The 24,185-nt window shown below is 35.5% G+C and overlaps 1 protein-coding gene across 2 annotated transcripts in view; it reads right to left on the reverse strand.

Annotated features, from left to right (window-relative positions):
• Window positions 1-23,944, reverse strand: part of irf2b (interferon regulatory factor 2b) — a 41,695-nt gene extending 17,751 nt beyond the window's left edge. Inside the window, exons 1-7 of one of the 2 annotated variants that reach the window (XM_056472139.1) lie at window positions 23,762-23,944; window positions 15,884-15,976; window positions 15,616-15,715; window positions 13,531-13,704; window positions 9,962-9,999; window positions 8,715-8,814; window positions 2,541-2,669 (exon numbers count right to left, since the gene is read on the reverse strand). In XM_056472139.1, coding sequence (XP_056328114.1) covers window positions 2,541-2,669; window positions 8,715-8,814; window positions 9,962-9,999; window positions 13,531-13,704; window positions 15,616-15,715; window positions 15,884-15,970 — 628 coding nt within the window. In that variant the 5' untranslated portion in view covers window positions 15,971-15,976; window positions 23,762-23,944. Of the gene's footprint in view, window positions 1-2,540; window positions 2,670-8,714; window positions 8,815-9,961; window positions 10,000-13,530; window positions 13,705-15,615; window positions 15,716-15,883; window positions 15,977-23,491; window positions 23,664-23,761 lie in introns of those variants that run through there. The other variant, XM_056472138.1, reaches the window with a different exon arrangement.
• Window positions 23,945-24,185: the final 241 nt, after the last annotated feature.

Raw genomic sequence — 24,185 nt, forward strand, 5'->3', positions numbered from 1 at the left:
TGAATGACTTTGAATAGTACAAAAAAGTTAGCGCAAGTTTGTGTCATAGTTGGCAACAATTTAGCTATGTTTTAGTTATGTTTGCTAAGATATTGGTATTACTTAATCCAGACTAAGTATTTCTCTTATTTACAAGGATGTAATTTCGGTTTAAATCCTATTTAGTTTATTTACATACAGTTGAGGTATTTCTTTTTTAAATATTTCCCAAATGATGTTTAACAGATGGTAATTTTTCACAATATTTTCTTATAATATTTTTTGTCATCTGGAAAAAAGTCTTATTTGTTTTATTTTCGGCTAGAATAAACAAGAATAAAAAAGACGCAGTGGCGCAGTAGGTAGTGCTGTCGCCTCACAGCAAGAAGGTCGCTGGATCGAGCCTCGGCTGGGTCAGTTGGCGTTTCTGTGTGGAGTTTGCATGTTCTCCCTGCATTCGCATGGGTTTCCCCCCACAGTCCAAAGACATGTGGTACAGGTGAATTGGGTAGGCTTAATTGTCCGTAGTGTATGAATGTGAGTGAGTGTGTGTGGATGTTTCCCAGAGATGGTGCTGGAAATGTGCTGGATAAGTTGGCGGTTCATTCCGCTGTGGCGACCCCAGATTAATAAAGGGACTAAGCCGAAAAGAAAATGAAAGAATGAATTAACCTAGTTAAGCTTAATACTAGTATCTTGAAAAATATCTAGTAAAATATTATGTACACTACCCGACAAACGTCTTGTCATTGATTCCAGTTGTAAGAGCAACAAAAAATAATAACTTGACTTGTAGCTGATCATTTGGAAAAGTGGCAGAAGGTCGATTTTCAGGAATCAATTGTTGACCTGCATCCCAATCATCACAAATACTGCAGAAGACCTACTGGAACCAAGATTCTCACAGAAATCAGAAAACAGAAGTTTGGTGAAGGAAAAATCATGGTTTGGGGTTACATTCAGTATGGGGCCGTGTGAGAGATCTGCAGAGTGGATGGCAACTTCAACAGCCTGAGGTATCAAGACATCTGTGCTGCCCATTACATTACAAACCACAGGAGAGGGCAAATTCTTCAGCAGGATAGCGCTCCTTCTCATACTTCAGCCTCCACATTAAAGCTCCTGAAAGCAAAGAAGGTCAAGGTGCTCCAGGATTGGCCAGCCCAGTCACCAGACATGAACATTATTGAGCATGTCTAGGGTAAGATGAAGGAGGAGGCATTGAAGATGAACACAAAGAATCTTGATGAACTCTGGGAGTCCTGCAGGAATGCTTTCTTTGCCATTCTAGATGACTTTATTAATAAGTGATTTGAGTCATTGCAGAGATGTATGGATGCAGTCCTCCAAGCTCATGATGGAGTCAGACACAATATTCATTCTGTTTCCACTGCAGCATGACTTTATATTCTATACTGAACAATATTTCTGTTCAGTGACAAGACTTTTGTCTAAGCAAAGTCAGACCTTACTGTCCTAAAGAAATCATTAAAAATCAAGACATGATCATATTTTATTTTGGTCAAATAAGCGTAATCTAGAGGCCTTTGCCTTTCATATAAGCCACTTCTGATACCAAATGATCAACTAGAAGTCAAGTTACTTGTTGTTCCTAAAACTTTGATAGGTGACAAGACTTTTGTCTGGTAGTGTACAGGGTAGCTAATAATTTAGGAGAGCTACTATTTTGTACATAATTTAATAGATCATTTTAAGCAATTATTAATTTTATTAAAACAAATAATCTAATTGGAATCAGAACTGAAAATTGTCTAATGATATCCAACAAGTGAAAGCTGCACATACAGCACCACTTACAGCACAAACGTGAAGAAATGTTTATAATATACACCTATATATATAATATACCTGCAAATAATCACCTATCAACCAATCAGAGCTTGACCGCAGCCACAAATCACTTGTGAAGCTACAATGCAATACACTAAACACAGTTTCACCAAGACACCATACAGCCAGTCAACTCTAGTGAAAGAATCAGTGCAAATCGTCTGGATTTTAGCATTAAGTGGATCCCTACATCAGACTGAAGACACACTGTAACTAGGGCACACACACACACACACACACACACACACACACACACACACACACACACACGCACACAGGGGACAGTGAATATTGTGTTCTACCTCTGCGTTATACATTAACTCTGGCCAGAGCTGAGTTACAGTACAGAAGTACAGCCGTGACGTGACACACACGCACTGTGTCCTTGATACACTGATCTCTATAGGACATTGAACAGCACGGAGAACACACACCTGATCTTAATGCCTCAAAGCTTCTGAATTTTCAATACTATTTATTTATTTGTTTATATATCTAATAAAAATGCAGAACAGGGTAACTAACAAATAGTTTTACAGAGCACCCTGTAATTTTCCACCGTAGCTGAAGATCAAGCAGCAGGACGGTTTGGAGGTTTAGATTTTTTTAATGATTAAACAGTAGGTATTTTATGAGTTTGTATGGCACTGAATAAATGACACCAGCAAAACTCTAAACGGCTAATAAAATGATTAAAGGGCCAAACCAACCGTATGAGGAGACGGGGGAGATCTGTAAGGGGTAAAGGTCGCTAGAGGTCACAGCCTGCTCCTCGTTCTCCGTCACCACCTCGATGGTCTGACAGACGTCGGGCAGATCGTTGATGATCAGATGGTCCTCTGAGGAACAACAACAGGGAAGAGAGAGTCAATATGGAGAACAGTGAAGAGGGAAGTGAACAGGACTCTTAAAGGACACCTATTATGCCCCTTTTTACAAGATGTCAAATAAGTCTCTGAAGTCTCTAGAATGTGTGTGTGTTTCAGTTCAAAATATCACGCAAATAATGTTTCATAATGCTTCAAAACTGAGCCTTTAAGCCTTTGATTCAAATTGTGTCAGTTTGGTGAGTGTCGCTTTAAATTTAAATGAGATTGTGCACTTTTTAAAAGAGGGCGGGGCTACAAACATCTATGTGTTAGCATAGTGGCAGATTCCAAACAGGACTAATGTTATCTCTGTGAAAAACTGAAAATGTCAAAAAAAAGTGTCTCAGAAGAAGGCCGTCTATGGAGACTACAGTGTTCATTTATGCATCCTAAAATTTAGACATTATTTTGGGCAGGCATGGTGTGAAAACTATAATGGTGGGGCTGCTTCTCACTCAGGACTGTTTATGCCTATGCTAATGAAGGAGAGATCATCACTGATGGGCGGGGCTTTCCTCCTCTGATGCTACATACCAGTTTTATTAGAAGTTGAGTTTGGATGTTTTTCACTCTTTCTATATACAATAAGGAGTGTTAAGGATGGTAATTTGTTTTGTTGTGTACTTTTTATTCAGCTTACAGTGATCTACAAATCTTAGTTTCAAAATAAACCCTTGACTGGTTTTGTGGTCAGTGTTTCTGACTGTTTTCATGAAGTCTGATTATAACAATCTAAAATTTATTAATTTTGACAATTATAGCCCCGCCCTTAATCACTGATAGCTCCACCCTAAAGGACCTATAGCCCCTCCCTAAAGAACTGATAGCCCCGCCTTACGGGACTGATAGCCCCCTCTCTAATAGACTGATAGCCCCTCCTAAAGGACTCATAGCACCGCCTTACAGGACTGATAGCCCTGCCCTAAAGGACTGATAGCCCCTTCCTAAAAGACTAATAGCCACGCCCTAAAGGACAAATAGCCCCCTCCATAAACGACTGAAAACCCCACCCTAAAGGACTGATAGCCTCTCCTTAAAGCACTGATAACCACTAGTAGCCCCTAAGTACTAGTAGCCCCTCCCTGAAGGACTGATAGTCCCGCCCGAAATTTCTGATAGTCCCACCCTAAATGACTGTCAGCCCCTCCCTGAAAGACTGATATCCCCGCACTAAAGGACTGATAGTCCCATTCTAAAGGACTGATAGCCCCTCCCTATGACTGATAGACACGGCCTAAATTATAATAGCCCCTCCCTAAATGACTGATAGCCCCTCCATAAATGACTGATATCCTCTCCCTAAATGGCTGATGGCCCAGCTATAAGCCCCTCCCTAAATAACTGTTAGCCCCTCCCCAAATTATGAATAGCCCCGCCATAAATGACTGATAGCCCCACTCTAAAGGACCAATATCTCCGCCCTGAAGTTTACAGATACATCATTTATAGCATGCGCTACTATACAGACATATAAATAACAAGAGTGAATTTTAATTTCAATGTGACGTAAAGAAAAGCCGATATAAGTTTACTCTGGACACAATCCCTCCGGTCCCTGCAACTAAACTGGATTTCCCACGACTCTGTAATAAAATGATGTAGTGGAAATCAGGTTACAAACATATGAAGCAGCTGAAAGGCTTTTTGTAAATCAATTACGTTGCAGTTTGATTTTGCTTTGCCAATTCGATGTGTATCACAAACTCCACATCAGCGCTGACTTACAAAACAAACACAAGCTAAGCTCACCTTTTACCCCAATCCAGCACATTTGAAGAGGGAAGCAGAGAATGGTGGACGTGAGAAACACACACACACACACACGCTAACAAGGAGATCTGGATAAACAGGTCCACCACAGAATGATAGGTGTAGTGCGATCACATCCCATCCCAAACGCAAAAGCACAAATGTTGAAACCTGTCAGGAACACGTTTGGGTGTTCAAGAATTTTTACATGTTTATTTTGGATGAACTGTGAATGTGTTGATATAGCCGGTCAGTTTAATCCATGTTGTTTTTCATTTAATAAATGTTTGTGTTTGGAAATGAGGATTTAATCTGTGTTAAACTCTCAGAAATAAAGGTATGCAAGGGTTCACAGGGGTGGTACCTTTTCAAAGGGTACACATTTGTACTTAAAGTGTCCATATTGGTACCTCAAACGTATATATTTGTACCTGACAATTTTAAATAGGAACATTTTTGTACTTTTTAAGTACCAATATGTACCCTTGAGATATTAATATGGACCTTTCAGGTACAAATTTGTACCTTTTGAAAAGTTACCACCCTAGTGACAGCTCATGTACCTTTATTTCTGAGAGTACAGAGATATATATTAATTATTAACAATCCTCGTATAACAATTTATTTTAGAAAACTGCAATGAAAATGATGATCCTAATTTTCCTTTTATGAAGAAATATGGCCAGATACTGTAATGTAATGTAATGTGTGTGTATATAGCGCATTTATTGTGTATGGCCATACATCCAAAGCACTTCACAATCATGAGGGGGGTCTCTCCACTCCACCACCAGTGTGCAGCATCCTCTTGGATGATGTGACGGCAGCCATAGGACCACACACCAGTTTTTGGTGGAGTGGAGAGACAGTGACAGAGCCAATTCGATGGTTTGGGATGATTTGGAGGCTATGATGATTAAGGACCGATTGAGGGACTTTGGCCAGGACACTGGGGTTACACCCCTACTCTTTACAAGTAGTGCCATGGGATTTTTAATGACCACAGAGAGTCATGACCTCGGTTTAACGTTTCATCTTAAAAACGGCGCTTATTGACAGTGTAGTGTCCCCTTCACTATACTGGGGCATTAGGACTCACACAGATTGCAAGCTGAGCACCCCCTGCTGGCCTCACTAACAACACTTCCAACAGCAACCTAGCATTCCCATGTGGTCTCCCATCCAGCCCTGCTTAGCTTCAGTGAGTAATCTTGGGCTGCAATGTGATATAGCTAAAATAACTGAACCAAAATAACTGCCTATGGCAAAAATGTTTGCATTTAACACCATAATAAAGGCAAACAAGCAAGCTATTAAACAACCAGTAAAATCTATGAATAATTATGAGTTATGACTGGAAATGACACTGGTTTCTCCAAAAACATACTAAGATGATGTACAAGAGGCATCATTGTCGAAATAAATAAATATTTCTCAGCTCTTATTTACATCTGAACAAAAACGTTAAGACAGAATTTGCCAGGATTATGAATAATTTCAGGCTTGACTGCAAAAATACTATATAGCAGTGGTCCTCAACATTTTTAGCATCGCGGACCAGTCAATGCTAGGTTGTAGGTTTCAAGGTGACCATCAACAGTTTTCTCAAGGGAAGACATGCTGACAAAACACTGCTGTCACTCTGATACAAGTATTGTTTATGGAAAAAATTACAAGCACTGCAGTGTTAGGTTGTTCTGTGTTTGTCTGAGATAATTAGTTGACCGAATGTGAATATTCCATACAAGCTGAAGCTCATCGGTCAATTCTTGTCACGTGACTCGCTGTATACTAGGTGCTTCTGGTCTGGAAGCCGTGCAAGTCACGCACCTCCATTGGAAACAATGAACTTGTGCGAACTCTAGAAAAGACGCGATATGTGAACAGCCCCTTACAGGCAGCCGTCATTTGTGATCTCCAGCAGTTGATATTCTTGCACAGACAAGGTGGATTCACCTGATTTGTTGACAAATGGGTTGTGGATCCATTCCTTGGCAGTTCGTGGGCCCTTCACTGGATGTCTGTTTCTTACTCATATTGCTGCTCGTGGGTTAAATTTGGGCGCTCAAGTGACCAAGATGTAACCGAGAGAATACAGTCAACTTTTTAAAATAAAAGATTTTTCAGAATATAAGATCGTTCAGATTTCTTGTGCGGGATGATACCAATTTCCCGATCCGCGGCCTGGTGGTTGAGGATCACTGCTATATATCCAACTGTTTCCATCAGCTCTGTACCAAGTGTTCAAGTGTTTGTTTTTAAAGTTTTGTAAAGCAAATGCAGGGGAAAGTCAACCAGCTGGGGTCGTGTTTTATATATAAACTAGAATAAAAGAGGAGCAGGCAGAATAATCTCAGGCTTTTGTGAGAGAAGCGTGAAGCATTCTGGGTATTTGCAACACTTTGACTGAGGCAGACAGAACAAACTGCTGCAGTGTTTGCAAGAACCCTTTCAAATTCTCTCAATCCACAAGACAAGCCTCTTTTTAAATAGAATGCTAAAATAACCCTGAATTACACCCTTTAACAGCCCCAATTTATTTGACCTATTTGAAATAATAAAAGCAATAATTAATCATAATAACAATAAATAATAATTAAGTTCCAGTATTGTTCATGTTATTTCACAGTGCCTTTAATTACAGTGACACATACAACTTTGTTTACAAATTGATACATTGTTGGTAAATGTAGAAAATATAAGTATAATAAATAAATATTTTTCATAATAGTTTGACTAACTAATTTAAGTCATGTAAACAAACAAAAAAACAGTCAAGTACAGTAGTTTCATAATATGAAATTTTTTATGCTAAAATCTGTTTTTTCTAAACAAAAAAATAAACATTTTTCTTAACCTAAAACATAACTCTGAAACCTACTGCTTTATGTATACTTAATATTATTATTATTATGTAGTAATATCATAATAATACTATTAACAAAATAATAATAATAATAACAACACTAATAATAATAATAATAATAATAATAATAACAAAATGTTATTAATTTAATAACAGAAATAAATAAATATTGAAAAAATACAGATAATGTTTGTTACTACATTTTTATTATTATTAGTAGTAGTAGTAACAGTATTATTATGTTAATAATAATAATCATCATAATGATAACACCATTATTAACATAATCTACTGATTTATGTACATATATTATTATTATTATTATTATTATTATTATTATTATTATTATTATTATTATTATTATTATTATTATTACTATGTTGCTGTTGTTGTTAATAATAAGCATCATAATATTATTATTAACATAATAATATTAATAATAATTATTATTATTATTATTATTATTATTATTATTATTATTATTATTATTATTATTATCAGAAATATTATCAATGTAATAACAGTAATAACTAAATATTTGAAAAAATTAACAAAATACAGAAAATGTTTATTACATTATTAATATTATTATTTTCAATTATTATTATTATAATTGTTGTTGTTAATAATAATAATAATAATAATAATAATAATAATAATAATAATAATAATAATAATAATAATAATAATAATAATAATAATAATAATCATTAATAACAGTTATAACTAAACATTTGAAAAAATTACATTTTAATAATAATTATTATTATTAGTAGTAGTAGTAGTATGTTAATAATAATACTAATAATGCTACTATTAACATAATACTACAAATACTACATATAATTATTATTATTATTTAAACCAACAATAATAATATCGTAATAACAGAAATATTATATTTGAAAAAATGAAAATAAAATAGAAAATGTTTATTACTACATTATAATTATTTTTGCGAATTATTAACATTTTAAATTATTATTATTTCCAATTATTATTATTATTATTATTGTTATTATTATTATTATTATTACAATAGCATTCTGGGTTATTTTATGCTCACTCTTATTTGAGTTTAGTTGTTTAGAAACTTGTCAAGAAGTGCCATTTAATATTAGAGAATAAACAACTGTGAGGATATCAGCATAAAACTAGCTAGCTCTAGTTCGAAAATTGATCTAAAGACGCCTGGATTGTGTTGCAAATAGATGACTTGCATTTGTTGTTGTTGTAAAAGAGCAGAAAGACACAATGAGTGACAGAGAGAAGAGATAATAGACAAGATCAAGATCAGATACGCTTTTTCAAATCTTCACTCAGCGCTGAACTGCTGAACTGGTTCCACCTGAAAGAGTCACATGACCTGAGCTCAGGTGAGCAGGAAAGGATGCGTTTACCTGAGTGATCGGCCTCCTGCTTCACTGTTACCACGCTTTTGCACGGAGAAGAGCCGTTACTGTTCTCCCAGCTGGAGGACATGGAGCACGGCCTCTCTACCTGCACAAAACACACACATTACACACGTCACACACACTCCTGCAGCAGATAGTCTCAACACACAGTTGAAGTCAGAATTATTAGCCGTTAGGGTTACTAATATTCAGCTTAAAGTGACATTTAAAGGTTTAACTAGGTTAATTAGGCAAGTCATGGAATAATGACAACCCAGGCTCATTCTGATTACGTACCCCAATATACATTTCTGGAGAGCGTTAAATGCGTCCCAGGAGATACGTTCTTTGCAGTTTTTGTTTTCGCCAATCCACCAGAGGCCCCTGTGTACGCCTTTTGAGATCTCAAATTTCTCTCGTGAGTGCCATTCGCGGCTGTTGTTCTCACATAAATCCATCAGAGGCCGCTGTCAACTGACTGACTGACTGACTGACCGATCAACTGACCCACCTAAGTCCTTCCCTAAACCCAACCGACAGGTTTAAAAAGCAATCCCGAAAAAGAAAAGCCCTCACCTGATTTTTACCACATTTACAGATTTTACGACATTCTAACCCTGTTATTTACTTGTTTATTTTATTTTTTGGATTCTGTTTTTGTCTTACCTGCTTTCTGGAACCGTTATTTTCCGGACTCGAACTCCGTCGTCACGGTAAACTCCTCTCTGCGTCTCAAATCCTCTTACATACGCGGCGAGCCACTAGACAAACTGATAACAGCGGGAAAGGCGTCCACACGAAAGCAACTGGTCAGCTGGTAAGCACGAAAAGGAACGACATCATACCGCCCCATAGAGTTCGCTTTAAAGACAAAATGCAGCCATACGTACTTCTGGCTCCATAATTCGCAATCTCCAGAAATGTACATAGGGCTACGCTTTCAGAATGAGCCTATGTTGCATAACGATAGTTTATTCGGTAGACAATCCAAAAACAAATATTACTTAAGGGGGCTAATAATATTAAAATTAAAAACTGCTTTTATTTTTGCCGTAATTAACCAAATACTATTTCTTTCTCCAGAAGAAAAATATTATAAGAATTACTGTGAAAAATTCCTTGCTCTGATAAACAATATTAACATGAACTGATAAACATATTTGGGAAATATTTGAAAAAGAAATTCACAGAAGGGCGAATAATAGTGACTTCAACTGTAACCTTTCAGACAGCAGAAACTGCTCGGTCCATACCTTTAACTTTTCTTCTTTTTCAATTGCTCTCTTTTTTCCTTTGGGAAAGAAAAAAAATGAAGAGTTTATTTAAATCAGTGCATGGAAAAAAATAACACTTAAGGAAAATTAAAAAATCTTATTTCACCCTAAAATCCAAACAAAGAGTTGGAAGTTGTGATTTACCAGAAGATATAATTGCTTTTGTTTTTCTTTTTGTCTTGTTTCTGGTCCTAAAATTTATTAAATTAAGAAGCATTTTCTAGACAAGCAAAACATGTCTTGTTTTCAAAAATAATCTCTAAAAATGGACTGAGTTTTTCCTTACAACAAGCGAAACAATCTGTCAATGGGTAAGAAAAATAATCTTATATCAACACAAAAACAAGATAATTTTTCTTACCCCATTGGCAGATTATTTTGCTGGTTTTAAGAGAAAAGTCACTTCATTTTGACATATTATTTCGGAAAGCAAGATTATATGTTTTGCTTATCTATAAAATGCTTCTTGATTTAAGAATATTTAGATATTTGCACTAGAAACAAACAAAAGTTATGCAGTTTATTTACTGAATAAATTGCATCTCTATCTTTCTTAAGCAATCAAAATAATAATAATTTTAAAAAACACATTTTGACATGAATGTGTGTGTCAGTACCTTGTATTCCTCACATTATGGGGACCAAATGTCCCCACAAGTATAGCAAAACCACTAATTTTTTTAATTTGTTTGATCCCCATGAGGGAAAATGCTCATAAATCACACAGAATGAAGTGTTTTGAAGAATTCAAGATGCAGATTGTGTGCTTTGATGGTTGATTTAGGAGTAGACGTAGAGAAAATACTGTCTGTAAACATCATTACGTCTATGGGAATTCCCCATAAAGATCTTAAAGATTTCGTCCGAAACGCATGAAAGTGAGTGGCTGTTTAACTGGGAGAGGAATAGAGTAAGTGTTTTAGTAACATAAACCGTGTGTATCTTACGTGAATAAAGCACATCGTCCAGTTATATATAAAAAGTATTATTATTACCATCTCCATAGGCATCTTTGTCTATTTCACAAACCTTCAATGTTACATTTTGCTAGTAGTCACAGAACTTCCCATACATAGATTTTACTTGGGCGGGCCGCCCAGGTATATTAACGGCCATCCTAGCATATTTAGTGACACGTCTTTTTACTATTATTAACATCCTTTAACACTTGTTTGTCTCCGCTCAATATAACTAAACATTGGTGATCGATTAAGTAGTGAAAAATCTTCTCTCGTTTACCCACTTCGTTCTGTGTGCCCGAGACCAGTCAGCACTCCCACAGACAGTCTCATGTGCTCTTTTGGGACTCAAATTCATCCGGCCCGGGTTTCTAAATCTCCGGGATTCAACTTTTGCTTTCACTTTCTAAAGCTCCTATGTGTTTGTGCATTACATTTTTATTTAAGACTACTTTCCACTTGCTTCACAGCTGACAGTGCGCACAGCCGCGAGGCCAAGAGAAAAAGTAAATAATAGATTCCTTAACCTAAAAAAATTCAGAAAAACTTTACGATATACTCTTGAGAGGATTAAATGACTGGTCTAAACTGTCTGCAAAATATATGTACACCATCAGGTTAATCAACGCATTTGCCTCATTTAAATAATCTACAAGTTGTAATCTTGTAATTAGGATATTTTTATAGATATTGTCTGTTTTGATTCCTTTTTCGTTTGCAGTATATTTTATTAATTTCATGTCAATATATTACATGGGCTATTTTATATACGTATCTAAAATGCTTTGGCATACAAGTTTGCTTTGAACTTGAGAGAGAAGCAGAGTTTACCTGTCAGTGGGTGCACGTGGCTCCTGAAGAGCATTAAGGTAACAGAAATAGTCTTTTACTTTAATCCATTGAAATGAAACGGTGTAAAACAGTGTCATAATAGATTAAATTATTGCTAAAAATTACATTTTATTTTGTTTGTCGCATATAGTTAACTATTTATGTGATGTGGGTAAATGGTGTGTTTCAATCTGGCTACCACCGCAAGTATACGCGAGTGAGGCATGTGTTGAATTTGAATGTCTGAAACCTAAAACGAATGGTATTTGTTTGAAAACACTGATAAATAGTCAAATATTTGAGTTGTAGGAGTTAACGTTTTCTGAATGTTCGCATAAAATGGTTAAAGGTCCCGTGAAGTGCTTTGAAATGTGCATTTTTATTCGATGTTCGACGTAATCTCAACCGAAAAATGAAGCAAAGGTGGGACATAGAGTAGCTCCTCCCCTTTATAAAAAAACAGCCAATAGTGTTTTATTTTTTATCACAGCTCTGCCAATGAGAGTAGTCGAAATGAAAAGCAAATAAGGGCGTACTCACACTATGTACAGTTGCCTTGAACCGGGCCGAAGCACGCTTTCCCCCGTCCCGTCTCCCCCGCAGCCTCACATTACATTCGCGCCTGAGCGCGCTTACGTCATCGATGATACGCTGTTCAGTATGAAGCGCTCTCACTCAGCACTGAGGAGATTTCTTTACATCGTTATATTGTTTTGGTTGTTTGATATGTATTGACACACAGTCAAATGTTTCGCCGAACAGATCAGCCACTTTTGACGCTCAAAAACAATCATAAAGTCCTCGTGCTGCATGAATTAGGAGGTTTGCTGAAGGTGCAGCTGTCGTGCAGTGAGGGGTTTGCATCTTTTTTAATCTACGACAGTTTCTGTTCATTGAACAGTAAGAATGATTAATAAATCCATATGAAACAGTCCCTTAAAAGTCACGTGTCATCTTTCTTTTTGGGCTCAGGTGTGATTTGCACTCACATTACAAGCGTACCACGCCAGAGCCCAAGTGAACCTCGCTCTGGCACACCACACAACCGGGCCAGGGCCGGCCAACTGAACCATGCATGAGCCCGATTCAGAGCACTCACACTTCTCAAACGATCCGGGAAACGGGCCTGGGCACGGTTTGGATAGCATAGTGTGAGTGCGCCCTAAGAAGCATCTTGAAGGGGGCGGGGCATGGCAGACACTAGAGAGCATTTGATTGGTCAGAAGATTTAATGAGAAACTGAAGTATTAGATGACATGAAAAAAACTGTTGATCCATTTAGGCCACAGGTCTCAAACTCAATTCCTGGAGGGCCGCAGCTCTGCACAGTTTTGCTCCAACCCTAATCAAACACAGCTGATTCAAATGATCGAAGTGCTCGAAAGAGTCTTGAGCTCCTTGATTAGTTGCATAAGCTGAGTTTGATTAGGGTTGGAGCAAAACTGTGCAGAGCTGCGGCCCTCCAGGAATTGAGTTTAAGACCTACGAATTAAGCGGAAGTGACAAACTGCAAACTTTGGACGTTTATATCAGTTGTATATCTTCTAAACGTGAATTTTGTCACTGTATTGAAGCTTATCGAGATCCTTAAAACTAAGAGACTGAATCTAACATCTAAAATGTTTTATTTTCATTTAAGCTTTAAGAAGCTGATGAATGCTGTTAAAAGCATTATCCCTGTCTTGTGAAAAGACTCCATTATGTCCAGAGAGTGTAGGCTGATCTCAGATGCAGTATGGGTGTGTGGTATTGACTGACCTCTCTTTGATTGCCTTTCAGACGCTGACAGCATTTTGTACACCCTGAAGGCGTTTGTTCCCTTTTTGTTACTCTTGTCTTTCACCTCCTCGATGTCGGGCAGGGAGTTCATGGCACAGCGGAAGTTGGCCTTCCATGTTTTGGGGTCTGGTTTGTCACCTGGTTGATATTTGCCTAAAATATACGGGGATCAAAAACCACATACACTTAATACGCAGAATGAATTTTTACTATCACTTCAACTGTTTATATTATGTGTATTGCCTCTATTAGCTGTAAACTAACAGTACACTTAAATTACATATGAGAATGAGAACGTCTAACACACAATGTGTTCTTTTGACTTGGGCAATAAGCAAACACTCAGGACAGCCTAGCAACCGAACAAGAACATGTTAACAACCACCCAGAAGACCCTAGCAACCAAATAGGAAAACACTAGCAACAACCTTGAAGATCCTATCAATCAAATAGGAAATGCTTACAAACACAAATAAGATCCTAGCAACCAAATAGGAAAACACTAGCAACTGCTCAGAAGACCCTAGCAACCAAACAGCAAAACTCTAGCAACCACCTAGAAGATGCTACCTACCAAATAGTAAAATGCTAGCAACCACCTAGAAGACCCTAGCAACAAACAGTAAAGTACAAGCAGACACTCAGGACATCCCTAGTAACCAAAAAATCTTAGTACATGCCAGGACACTGATGACACCCTAACAAACAAAAAGGAAAAATTATAACAACCACCCAGAATACCCTAGCAACCAAATAGGAAAAGACTAGTAAAAAAACAGATGACCTTAGCAACCAAACAATTACACACTAGAAACAAATTAAAAAACACTAGCAACTGCCCAAAAGACCCTAGCAACCACATAATGCAATTTAAGAACCACCCAGAAGACCCTAACAACAAATAAGAAAAACACTGACAACTTTCAGAAGACCTTAGCAACCAAATAGTACAATTCTAAAATCCACACAGAAGACCCTAGTAACCAATTAAGAAAACAATGACAACCGCCTAGAAGACCCTAGCAACCAAATAGGACAATTCTATAATCCACCCAGAAGATTATAGCAACCAATTAGGACAACACTAACAACCACCTTGAAGACCCTAGCAACCAAATAAGAAAATTTTTAAAACCACCCAGTATACCCAAGCAACCAATTAGGAAAATACTGACAATCTCCTAGAAGACCCTAGCAACCAAATAGGACGATACTAAGAACCACCCAGAATACCCTATAAATTAAGATAATTCTGACAACCACATGAAAGACCTTAGCAACCAAATAGTAAAATTCTAACAATCACCCAGAAGACCCTAGCAACCAATTAGAAAAACAATGAAAACCACCTAGAACACCCTAGCAATCAAATAAGAAAATTCTAGGAACCATCCAGAAGACCCTAGCAACAAATTAGGAAAACAATGACAAACACCCAGAACACCCTAGCAACCAAATAGGAAAATTCTACTTAAACCACTTAAAGACCTCAGCAACTAAATAAAAAAACTCTAAGAACCGCCCAGAAGACCCCAGCAACCAATTAGAAAAATACTGACAACCGCCTAGAAGACCCTAGCAACCAAATAGAAAAATTCTAAGAACCACCCAGTATACCCAAGCAACCAATTAGGAAAACACTGACAACCTCTTAGAAGACCCATGAATATCCGAATTTGAATATTTAAAAAACCATGCAGTATAGGAAAGCACTGACAACCACCTTGAAGATCTTAGCAACCAAATTGTAAAATTCTAAGAACAACCTAGAAGACCCTAGCAACTCATTAGGAAAACACTTGACAATCATCTAGAAGACCCTAGCAACTAAATAGGAAAATTCTAAGAACAAACCAGTAGCAAACAAACAAACAAACAAACAAAAAAACACTAGCAACTGCCCAGAAGACCCTAGCAACCAAACCGCAAAATCTTATCCCTTTAAACTGATCAAGTTCCATGATTTAATTTAACTGGACATTTATGATTTTTTTTGGAGAGGGGGTTGGGGGGTAAATGCGAGAGTTAAATTTAGGCCTCATTTGCATTCATCAGCATGTTCACCTGTGTGTATGGCCCAGTTTCGAAAAAGAGGAGCATCTTTCTCCACGTCCCAGCCGTGCCGCGCCGCATGCATCCACGGAATCTGGAATATTCTCTTCTCCTGCAGGCAAACAACATGCAAAATATTGCAAGACACACCCAAAGTGCACACACAGCCCTAATTAACCAACAATACGCTTTACAGCCACCATGAGCAAGACTCTATTATCTTAATCAAAACAATGATGAAGAAGAATGATGTTTTTGACCGCCGTTCTCATAGTAGTACCTTGTTGACCCATTTGAGCCCCGGTATTTGACAAGAGTTTATCTGCTCCTCCAACCACGGCCTCATGCGCATTCTCTCCACCGGCATGCTGACCTACAGTAAGACAAAAACACAAAGAGGCATCTGGAACGTGTCAAAGTTTGACAGCTGCTTTTCCTCCTAGAACAGGTTGTGTATTCCTCCGTGACTCTCCAGAAAGCACGATAAACTTGAACCCTATTTCTAAAAAACAACATTTCACCAGGGGAGTCCGTCTGAATCACTGTTTACTGAAAGTTCATGAATTAAATGCATGAGTCAGGCCATAGATGACATCACAGCTACACTGAAAAAATGATTCATTGAACTTACTCTAATTTTTAAGGTAAGTGGTTGCAAACTATTTATATGAGCTGATCTATCTATCTATCTATCTATCTATCTATCTATCTATCTATCTATCTATCTATCTATCTATCTATCTATCTATCTGTCTGTCTGTCTGTCTGTCTGTCTGTCTGTTTATCTATCTATCTATCTATCTATCTATCTATCTATCTATCTATCTATCTATCTATCTATCTATCTATCTATCTATCTATCTATCTATCTATCTATCTGTCTGTCTGTCTGTCTGTCTGTCTGTCTGTCTGTTTATCTATCTATCTATCTATCTATCTATCTATCTATCTATCTATCTATCTATCTATCTATCTATCTATCTGTCTGTCTGTCTGTCTGTCTGTTTATCTATCTATCTATCTATCTATCTATCTATCTATCTATCTATCTATCTATCTATCTATCTATCTATCTATCTATCTATCTATCTATCTATCTATCTATCTATCTGTCTATCTGTCTGTTTATCTATCTATCTATCTATCTATCTATCTATCTATCTATCTATCTATCTATCTATCTATCTATCTATCTATCTATCTATCTATCTGTCTGTCTGTCTGTCTGTCTGTCTGTCTGTCTGTCTGTCTGTCTGTCTGTTTATCTATCTATCTATCTATCTATCTATCTATCTATCTATCTGTCTGTCTGTCTGTCTGTCTGTATGTCTGTCTGTCTGTCTGTCTATCTATCTATCTATCTATCTATCTGTCTGTCTGTCTGTCTGTCTGTCTGTTTATCTATCTATCTATCTGTCTATCTGTCTGTCTGTGTATCTATCTATCTATCTATCTATCTATCTATCTATCTATCTATCTATCTATCTATCTGTCTGTCTGTCTGTCTGTCTGTCTGTCTGTCTGTCTGTCTGTCTGTCTGTCTGTCTGTCTATCTATCTATCTATCTATCTATCTATCTATCTATCTATCTGTCTGTCTGTCTGTCTGTCTGTCTGTTTATCTATCTATCTATCTGTCTATCTGTCTGTCTGTGTATCTATCTATCTATCTATCTATCTATCTATCTATCTATCTATCTATCTATCTATCTATCTATCTATCTATCTATCTATCTATCTATCTGTCTGTCTGTCTGTCTGTCTGTCTGTCTGTCTGTCTGTCTGTTTATCTATCTATCTATCTATCTATCTATCTATCTATCTATCTATCTATCTATCTATCTATCTATCTGTCTGTCTGTCTGTCTGTCTGTCTGTCTGTCTGTCTGTCTGTCCGTCTGTCTGTTTATCTATCTATCTATCTATCTATCTATCTATCTATCTATCTATCTATCTATCTATCTATCTATCTATCTATCTATCTATCTATCTATCTATCTATCTATCTATCTATCTATCTATCTATCTATCTATCTATCTCTCTATCTATCTGTCTGTTTATCTATCTATCTATCTATCTATCTATCTATCTATCTATCTATCTATCTATCTATCTATCTATCTATCTATCTATCTATCTATCTATCTATCTATCTGTCTATCTGTCTGTCTGTCTGTCTGTCTGTCTGTTTATCTGACTATCTATCTATCTATCTATCTATCTATCTATCTATCTATCTATCTATCTATCTATCTATCTATCTATCTATCTATCTATCTATCTGTCTGTCTGTCTGTCTGTCTGTTTATCTGTTTATCTGTCTATCTATCTATCTATCTATCTATCTGTCTGTCTGTCTGTCTGTCTGTCTGTCTGTCTGTCTGTCTGTCTGTCCGTCCGTCCGTCCGTCCGTCCGTCCGTCCGTCCGTCCGTCCGTCCGTCCGTCCGTCTGTCCGTCCGTTTGTCTATCTATCTATCTATCTATCTATCTATCTATCTATCTATCTATCTATCTATCTGTCTGTCTGTCTGTCTGTCTGTCTGTCTGTCTGTCTGTCTGTCTGTCTGTCTGTCTGTCTGTCTGTCTGTCTGTCTGTCTGTCTGTCTATCTATCTATCTATCTATCTATCTATCTATCTATCTATCTATTCTTCCACTACTGTGGCTTTTTTGATTTTGTTGTTTGTACTGTATTTGTTGGCAGATCATGCCATTGTGATATAAAAAGGAAAAGACAGCACTGCATAGCACAAAGAAACAAAACACCATCATTAGAAAAAGTCAAGATTCCCCTGGGAGGAATGTACTAATAGAAAAAAAAGTCTAATGGAAATGCATTTAAAACTGATTAATGACAAAATATTATGACAACTTGTTCAGCCATTTTGCATTTAAAGACTTTTGCCATGAACAAGATATTAAATGTTGTGGAGGAGAGACTACTCAACAGAGACCAAAATAATAGATTTTGACCAACATGTCATGAGCAACTGATAATGTAGGAAAGAGCAGAGAGTTGCACAAAAGCAGAGAGTTGTACAAAAGCATTTGCCACTTGTTCAAAGAAATGAGAAACTGCTTTTCTAAACTGGGAGTTTTGAGAATTTCAATTCTGATCTGAGAAATGGACCAAAGTGACTGAGTAAAACTGTATTGTCATATTGCCATGTGTATTATCTCAAAGTCATTGAAATATATAATTTAATTTTAAAATAAATAGTTGAATAAGTTCTTTATTATATTACATGGTAATATCTTTTTTTTAAAACACTGTCTTTATTTCTTTTATTTCTTCTACTAACGAAAACAAAATGTCCCCACATGTATAGCAATACCAGTACACTTTGGTCTTGCAAGGACATTGTTTTGGGTAAAATTGCTAATAAACCACACAAGTATTTTGAAAATGTAAAAACTCAGATTGTTTCCTCTGAGTTAGAGTTGCATGATGCTGGAAAAATATAGAACATTTCCCTAGAAGAATGCAATTTTATTAGCTATGTTTTAAATCATTTATTTATTTAATGATATTCAACAATATTCGTCAGATCTAACTAATTCTAATCCAGACTTATAAACTGTGATGAGGTGCAAACCTTTGGTCGTTAAAACACTATGGATGAGTGAAAACCTCTGTTTAGAGTTCAGACTCTGATTGGCTGTTGTCATTTTCCCGCTTGGTTCAGTTTTTGGCTGCTCCACCCAATAGCAGAGCAGCAACTACTGCGGGGTGGGGATTAACATAGTAAGGTCCCATCTGATTGGTCAAAAATCTTTGATAATAAACCAATGCATAAAATAAAGGCAATTTATCACAAGTCTGCGATACGTATATTGCATATGCTATTATCACGATAACGATTCTTTCACGATATATCGGTTAGGTGGTTAGGGTGGTTGGGGTAGGGGGACAGAATACATAGTCTGACACTGTACAGTAGAAATATCATTATGTGCCCATAAAGATAGCTGTACAAGTGTGTTTGTGTCTATGTGTGTGTGTGGGTGTGTCTAAGAAATGATGCATGTTGTTAAACCTTTACTATAGATCATGCATGACTAGAAGTAGAAGTACGTCTGCTTGCTTGTTGTTTCTTGATCTGTTTTTATTTCACCAAAAGCAAATCCCGAAGTTATCGATTAACCAATTGGAGCTCATAAAAAGGTTTATAGTTAATCGCAATGAAAACTCACGCTTTAAATTCATCTGTTTGTCGCTCAGACCTTTGAGCTTTTATGGACCATTAGGAAATGAGAGTGAAGAAAGGGAATCATAACAGAACCAACAATATACAGGCATTTTACACAGCATGCAAAACATATAAGCACAGACATTTTAAAAACACCTAAAATAGAAAGAAAACACTCCAAATTGAAGATATTTTGGTCTTATATTAGCTAATTTTATCTGTATTGGTTAATATTGGATATTAAAGTGTGGACATTTGGTGTTTTATTACATTTTTTGTCAAGCTAGCACTATTTTTTATCATTTATAATATTTGTGAATTCATGTGTTTATGCTAAATCCTAACAACCACCTGCAAACCTTATCAACATTTTATACCAGTGTTTCCCAACCCTGTTCCTGAAGGCACACCAACAGTACACATTTTCAACTTCTTCCTAATCTAACACACCTGAATCAACTCATCAGCGACTCCAAACACTGAAGTTAATGGGTCAGATAAAGGAAACATCCAAAATATGTACTGTTGGTGTGCCTCTGGGAACAGGGTTGGGAAACACTGATTTATACCACCTTAATACTCAAAATATCTACTTCTTTTTTATTATTAGAGTCTAATCTGAATATTTACAATCGTATCCTGACCAGTGTTGGGTGTAATTACTTACAACATTACTGTAATTAAATAGTTTTTTCAACTGAAAAGTAAAGAAAGAGATTACATTTATTTTTGGGGTAATTTAATTGCAGTTAATTATATTTTACTTGCCTTAAATACTGCAAATAAATTCAGCAGGTCTGTTTAAATCAATTAAGAGATTTGTTTGTTATTCAAATATATTTTGCAGAATAATTATATATATATATATATATATATATATATATATATATATATATATATATATATATATATATATATATATATATATATATATATATATATATATATATATGTGTGTGTGTGTGTATGTGTAAAATTCTGATAATTCTGATAGAATATATATGTACTGTATATACCATGCAAATTATATTTGATTTACCAAAGTCACACAAATGGCAATTTCACATCCGTCACATCCCTAACGAAGCTTTTCCCACAAAAATGCAAAAATGTCAAAATAAAATAAAATTAATCATTTTTGTTCAATAGAGAGCAGACTCTTATCCTTTTAATGAGCATTGTTTCTTTTGGGTTGTGCAGTTTCATTCACAGAATTTCTACAAAATTTGTTGTATACTGTAAACTCGTCGACTTTTTTGTCACATCCATAATGCATGTTTGTTTTCCTTATTTAAGTATAAAAAATGTTTACAGATTGATATTTTTTGATCCCATAACTCTGTGGTTAGTTGTTTTGGAAAATATAAACAGATGTTTCAATATAATGTCAACGTATACTCTCTCTGTGAATTTATGTTTTGATTTTTTATTGCAAATGTCATGTCCATAATGCTGATATATATATATATATATATATATATATATATATATATATATATATATATATATATATATATATATATATATATATATATATATATATATATATATATATATATATACATACATACATACAGATGAAGTCAGTATTATTAGCCCCCCTTTTAATTTTTTTTCTTTTTTAAAATATTTCCCAAATGATGTTTAACAGAGCAAGGAAATTTTTCACAGTATGTCTGATAATATTTTTTCTTCTGGAGAAAGTCTTATTTGTTTTATTTTGGGCTAGAATAAAAGCGGTTTTTAATTTTTTAAAACTTATTTTAAGGTCAAAATTATTAGCCCCTTTAAGCAAATTTTTTTCCCGATAGTCTACAGAACAAACCATCGTTATAAAACAACTTGCCTAATTACCCTAACCAACCTAGTTAACCTAATTAACCCAGTTAAGCCTTTAATTGTCACTTTAAGCTGTATAAAAGTGTCTTGAAAAATATCTAGTCAAATATTATTTACTGTCATCATGGCAAAGATAAAATAAATCAGTTATTAGAGATGAGTTATTAAAACTATTATGTTTAGAAATATGTTAAAAAATCATCTGTTAAACAGAAAATTGGGGAAAAAACTAAACAGTTGGGCGAATAATTCTGACTTCAACTTATATATATATATATATATATATATATATATATATATATATATATATATATATATATATATATATATATATATATATATATATATATATGTAAAGTTTCAACTTTATATTAAGTATTAATGCACTAATTCAGACAAAGATATTAGACAAAGGTATTTAAATTAAGGTAATTTAAATACACTTTTAATTATTTAACAATTAGTAATTGCTTACTTTTTGAAGTAACTCACCAAACAATGACCCTGACACTGTTATAACACTTCATTTGCATGTATATGTGCATTTATGTTTATGTGCATGATAACCCCCTAAAATATAGAGATGCATGATATTTTGTTCCCATATCAGCTGACGTAATATCTGTTGCTGACCTGTATCAGCTAATAAATGTTTAACTGTAGATATTTGTTATTGCATATTCATTTTCAACTTTTCCAATCATCTAAAACCAATTTAAAAATAGCATTTGAATGACAAATAACAAGTAACATAAAGAAATATTGATACGACATATTCTACCCTCTCGTCGCCTATTCATCTGGAAATTAGTATTACTATACTATATTCACAATACATTATAACACTGTGAAACCTACATTTAATAAAACAAATTACATTATTATTACATTTTCCTAACATATTTTCATGGTATATGATCATGTCAAGCTATATTTATCAGCTTATCAGACCAAATTTGGATTCAGATATTGTTGCAGCATTTGACAACAGACATTTTCCACAGCAGAGTCCATGTTAGACTCCAGCACATGTCCGAATATAAGTAAATAACAACAATAACAACACCAACGAGCCCAACATAAAACTTCCCAACAACATAAACTGAGGATAAAACTCTGTTCTCTATTAATTCGCCTCAGTACTTACGGTAATATGACATTAGAAAAGTAATGTAAATACATTTTTCATTATTTAATTAGTAATTGTTTTGAACCAACTTACACAACGCTGATCCTTAGAACATTTCATTTGTGTGCATGGTAATGTTACACATAAAACCACCCAAAATATAGAGATGTATGATATTTTGTTCCCATATCAGCTGATGAAATATGTGTTGTTGACCTGTATCGGTTAACAAATGATGGATATTTATTAATATTCATGTTCAACTTTGACCATCATCTAAAGCCAATTAAAAAATAGCATTTGACTAACAAATAATAAGTAATATAAATAAATATTAATATGATATATTCCACCCTGTCATCACTATTCATCTGGAAGTCAGTATTACTACACTGCTATTACACAAGTGCAGTTTACTATACATTATAACACTGTGAAACCTACATTTATTAAACAAATTATATTATTATTACATTTTCCTAATATATTTTCATGGTATATGATCATTTCAAGCTATATTTATCAGCTTATCAGACCAAATTTGGATTCAGATATTGTTGCAGCATTTTATGACAGACATTTTCCACAGCAGAGTCCATGTTAGACCCCAGCACGTCCGAATATAAGTAAATAACAACAATAACAACACCCACAAGCCCAGGCAAACTTCTAAACAACATATTCTGACGACAAAACTCCGCGTTATCTATTAATTCGCCTCAGTACTTACAGTTAAATGACATTGCGGTGTGAAGTGTGTCCCAATCATTCTCGCGGCACTACAACCAACTGCCTTCAGCCTCCCCAAAATAAGTCTATTAGTGCTGTCAAGTCAACTCAAAAGTGAAAATAAACATTCCTTGATTCCCATTGGATCCAAACAGCCCATGACTTTCGATTTTACACTCACCAGCAGCAACTCTACGTGGCCTACAGCATAAACATCCACTCACATGCATATATCAACCCTATAAATATATGCGGAAATGCCATTTATTACCTGCGACGTGCGGAAATCACTCCAGAAATAAAAAGAAAGAGTGTGTAAAGGGGTCTCGACAATTTGTAGTTCTCGATATCAAAACGAAAAGTCAAATGGGATTGATTTCGCTCTTCAGATCGAAAGCAAAACAAGTGAAGGAAACAAGCGCTTGGGTGGAAATCCCCAGTGTGCGTGCGCGCGCGTGTGTGTTGTGCGCTTACTTCGTATTTACGGATTCTACTACGGCGTAGCCCTGGGTTATGAATATTAATGACGTAGCGAGACGCTCGCGCGCTGATTGGCTGAAGGCGCAAATGGGAGGCAGTTCAAGAAAAGTTTACGGATGAGATAGCTTATGAATATTAAATACGTAAAGAGACGTTCGCTCACCTGTTGGCTTGAGATTTTTGTATTATTAATCATTTTGCATTTGTTTTGTTTC

The sequence above is a fragment of the Danio aesculapii genome, chromosome 14 (assembly GCF_903798145.1).
Source record: "Danio aesculapii chromosome 14, fDanAes4.1, whole genome shotgun sequence".
NCBI classification, from domain to species: domain Eukaryota; kingdom Metazoa; phylum Chordata; class Actinopteri; order Cypriniformes; family Danionidae; genus Danio; species Danio aesculapii.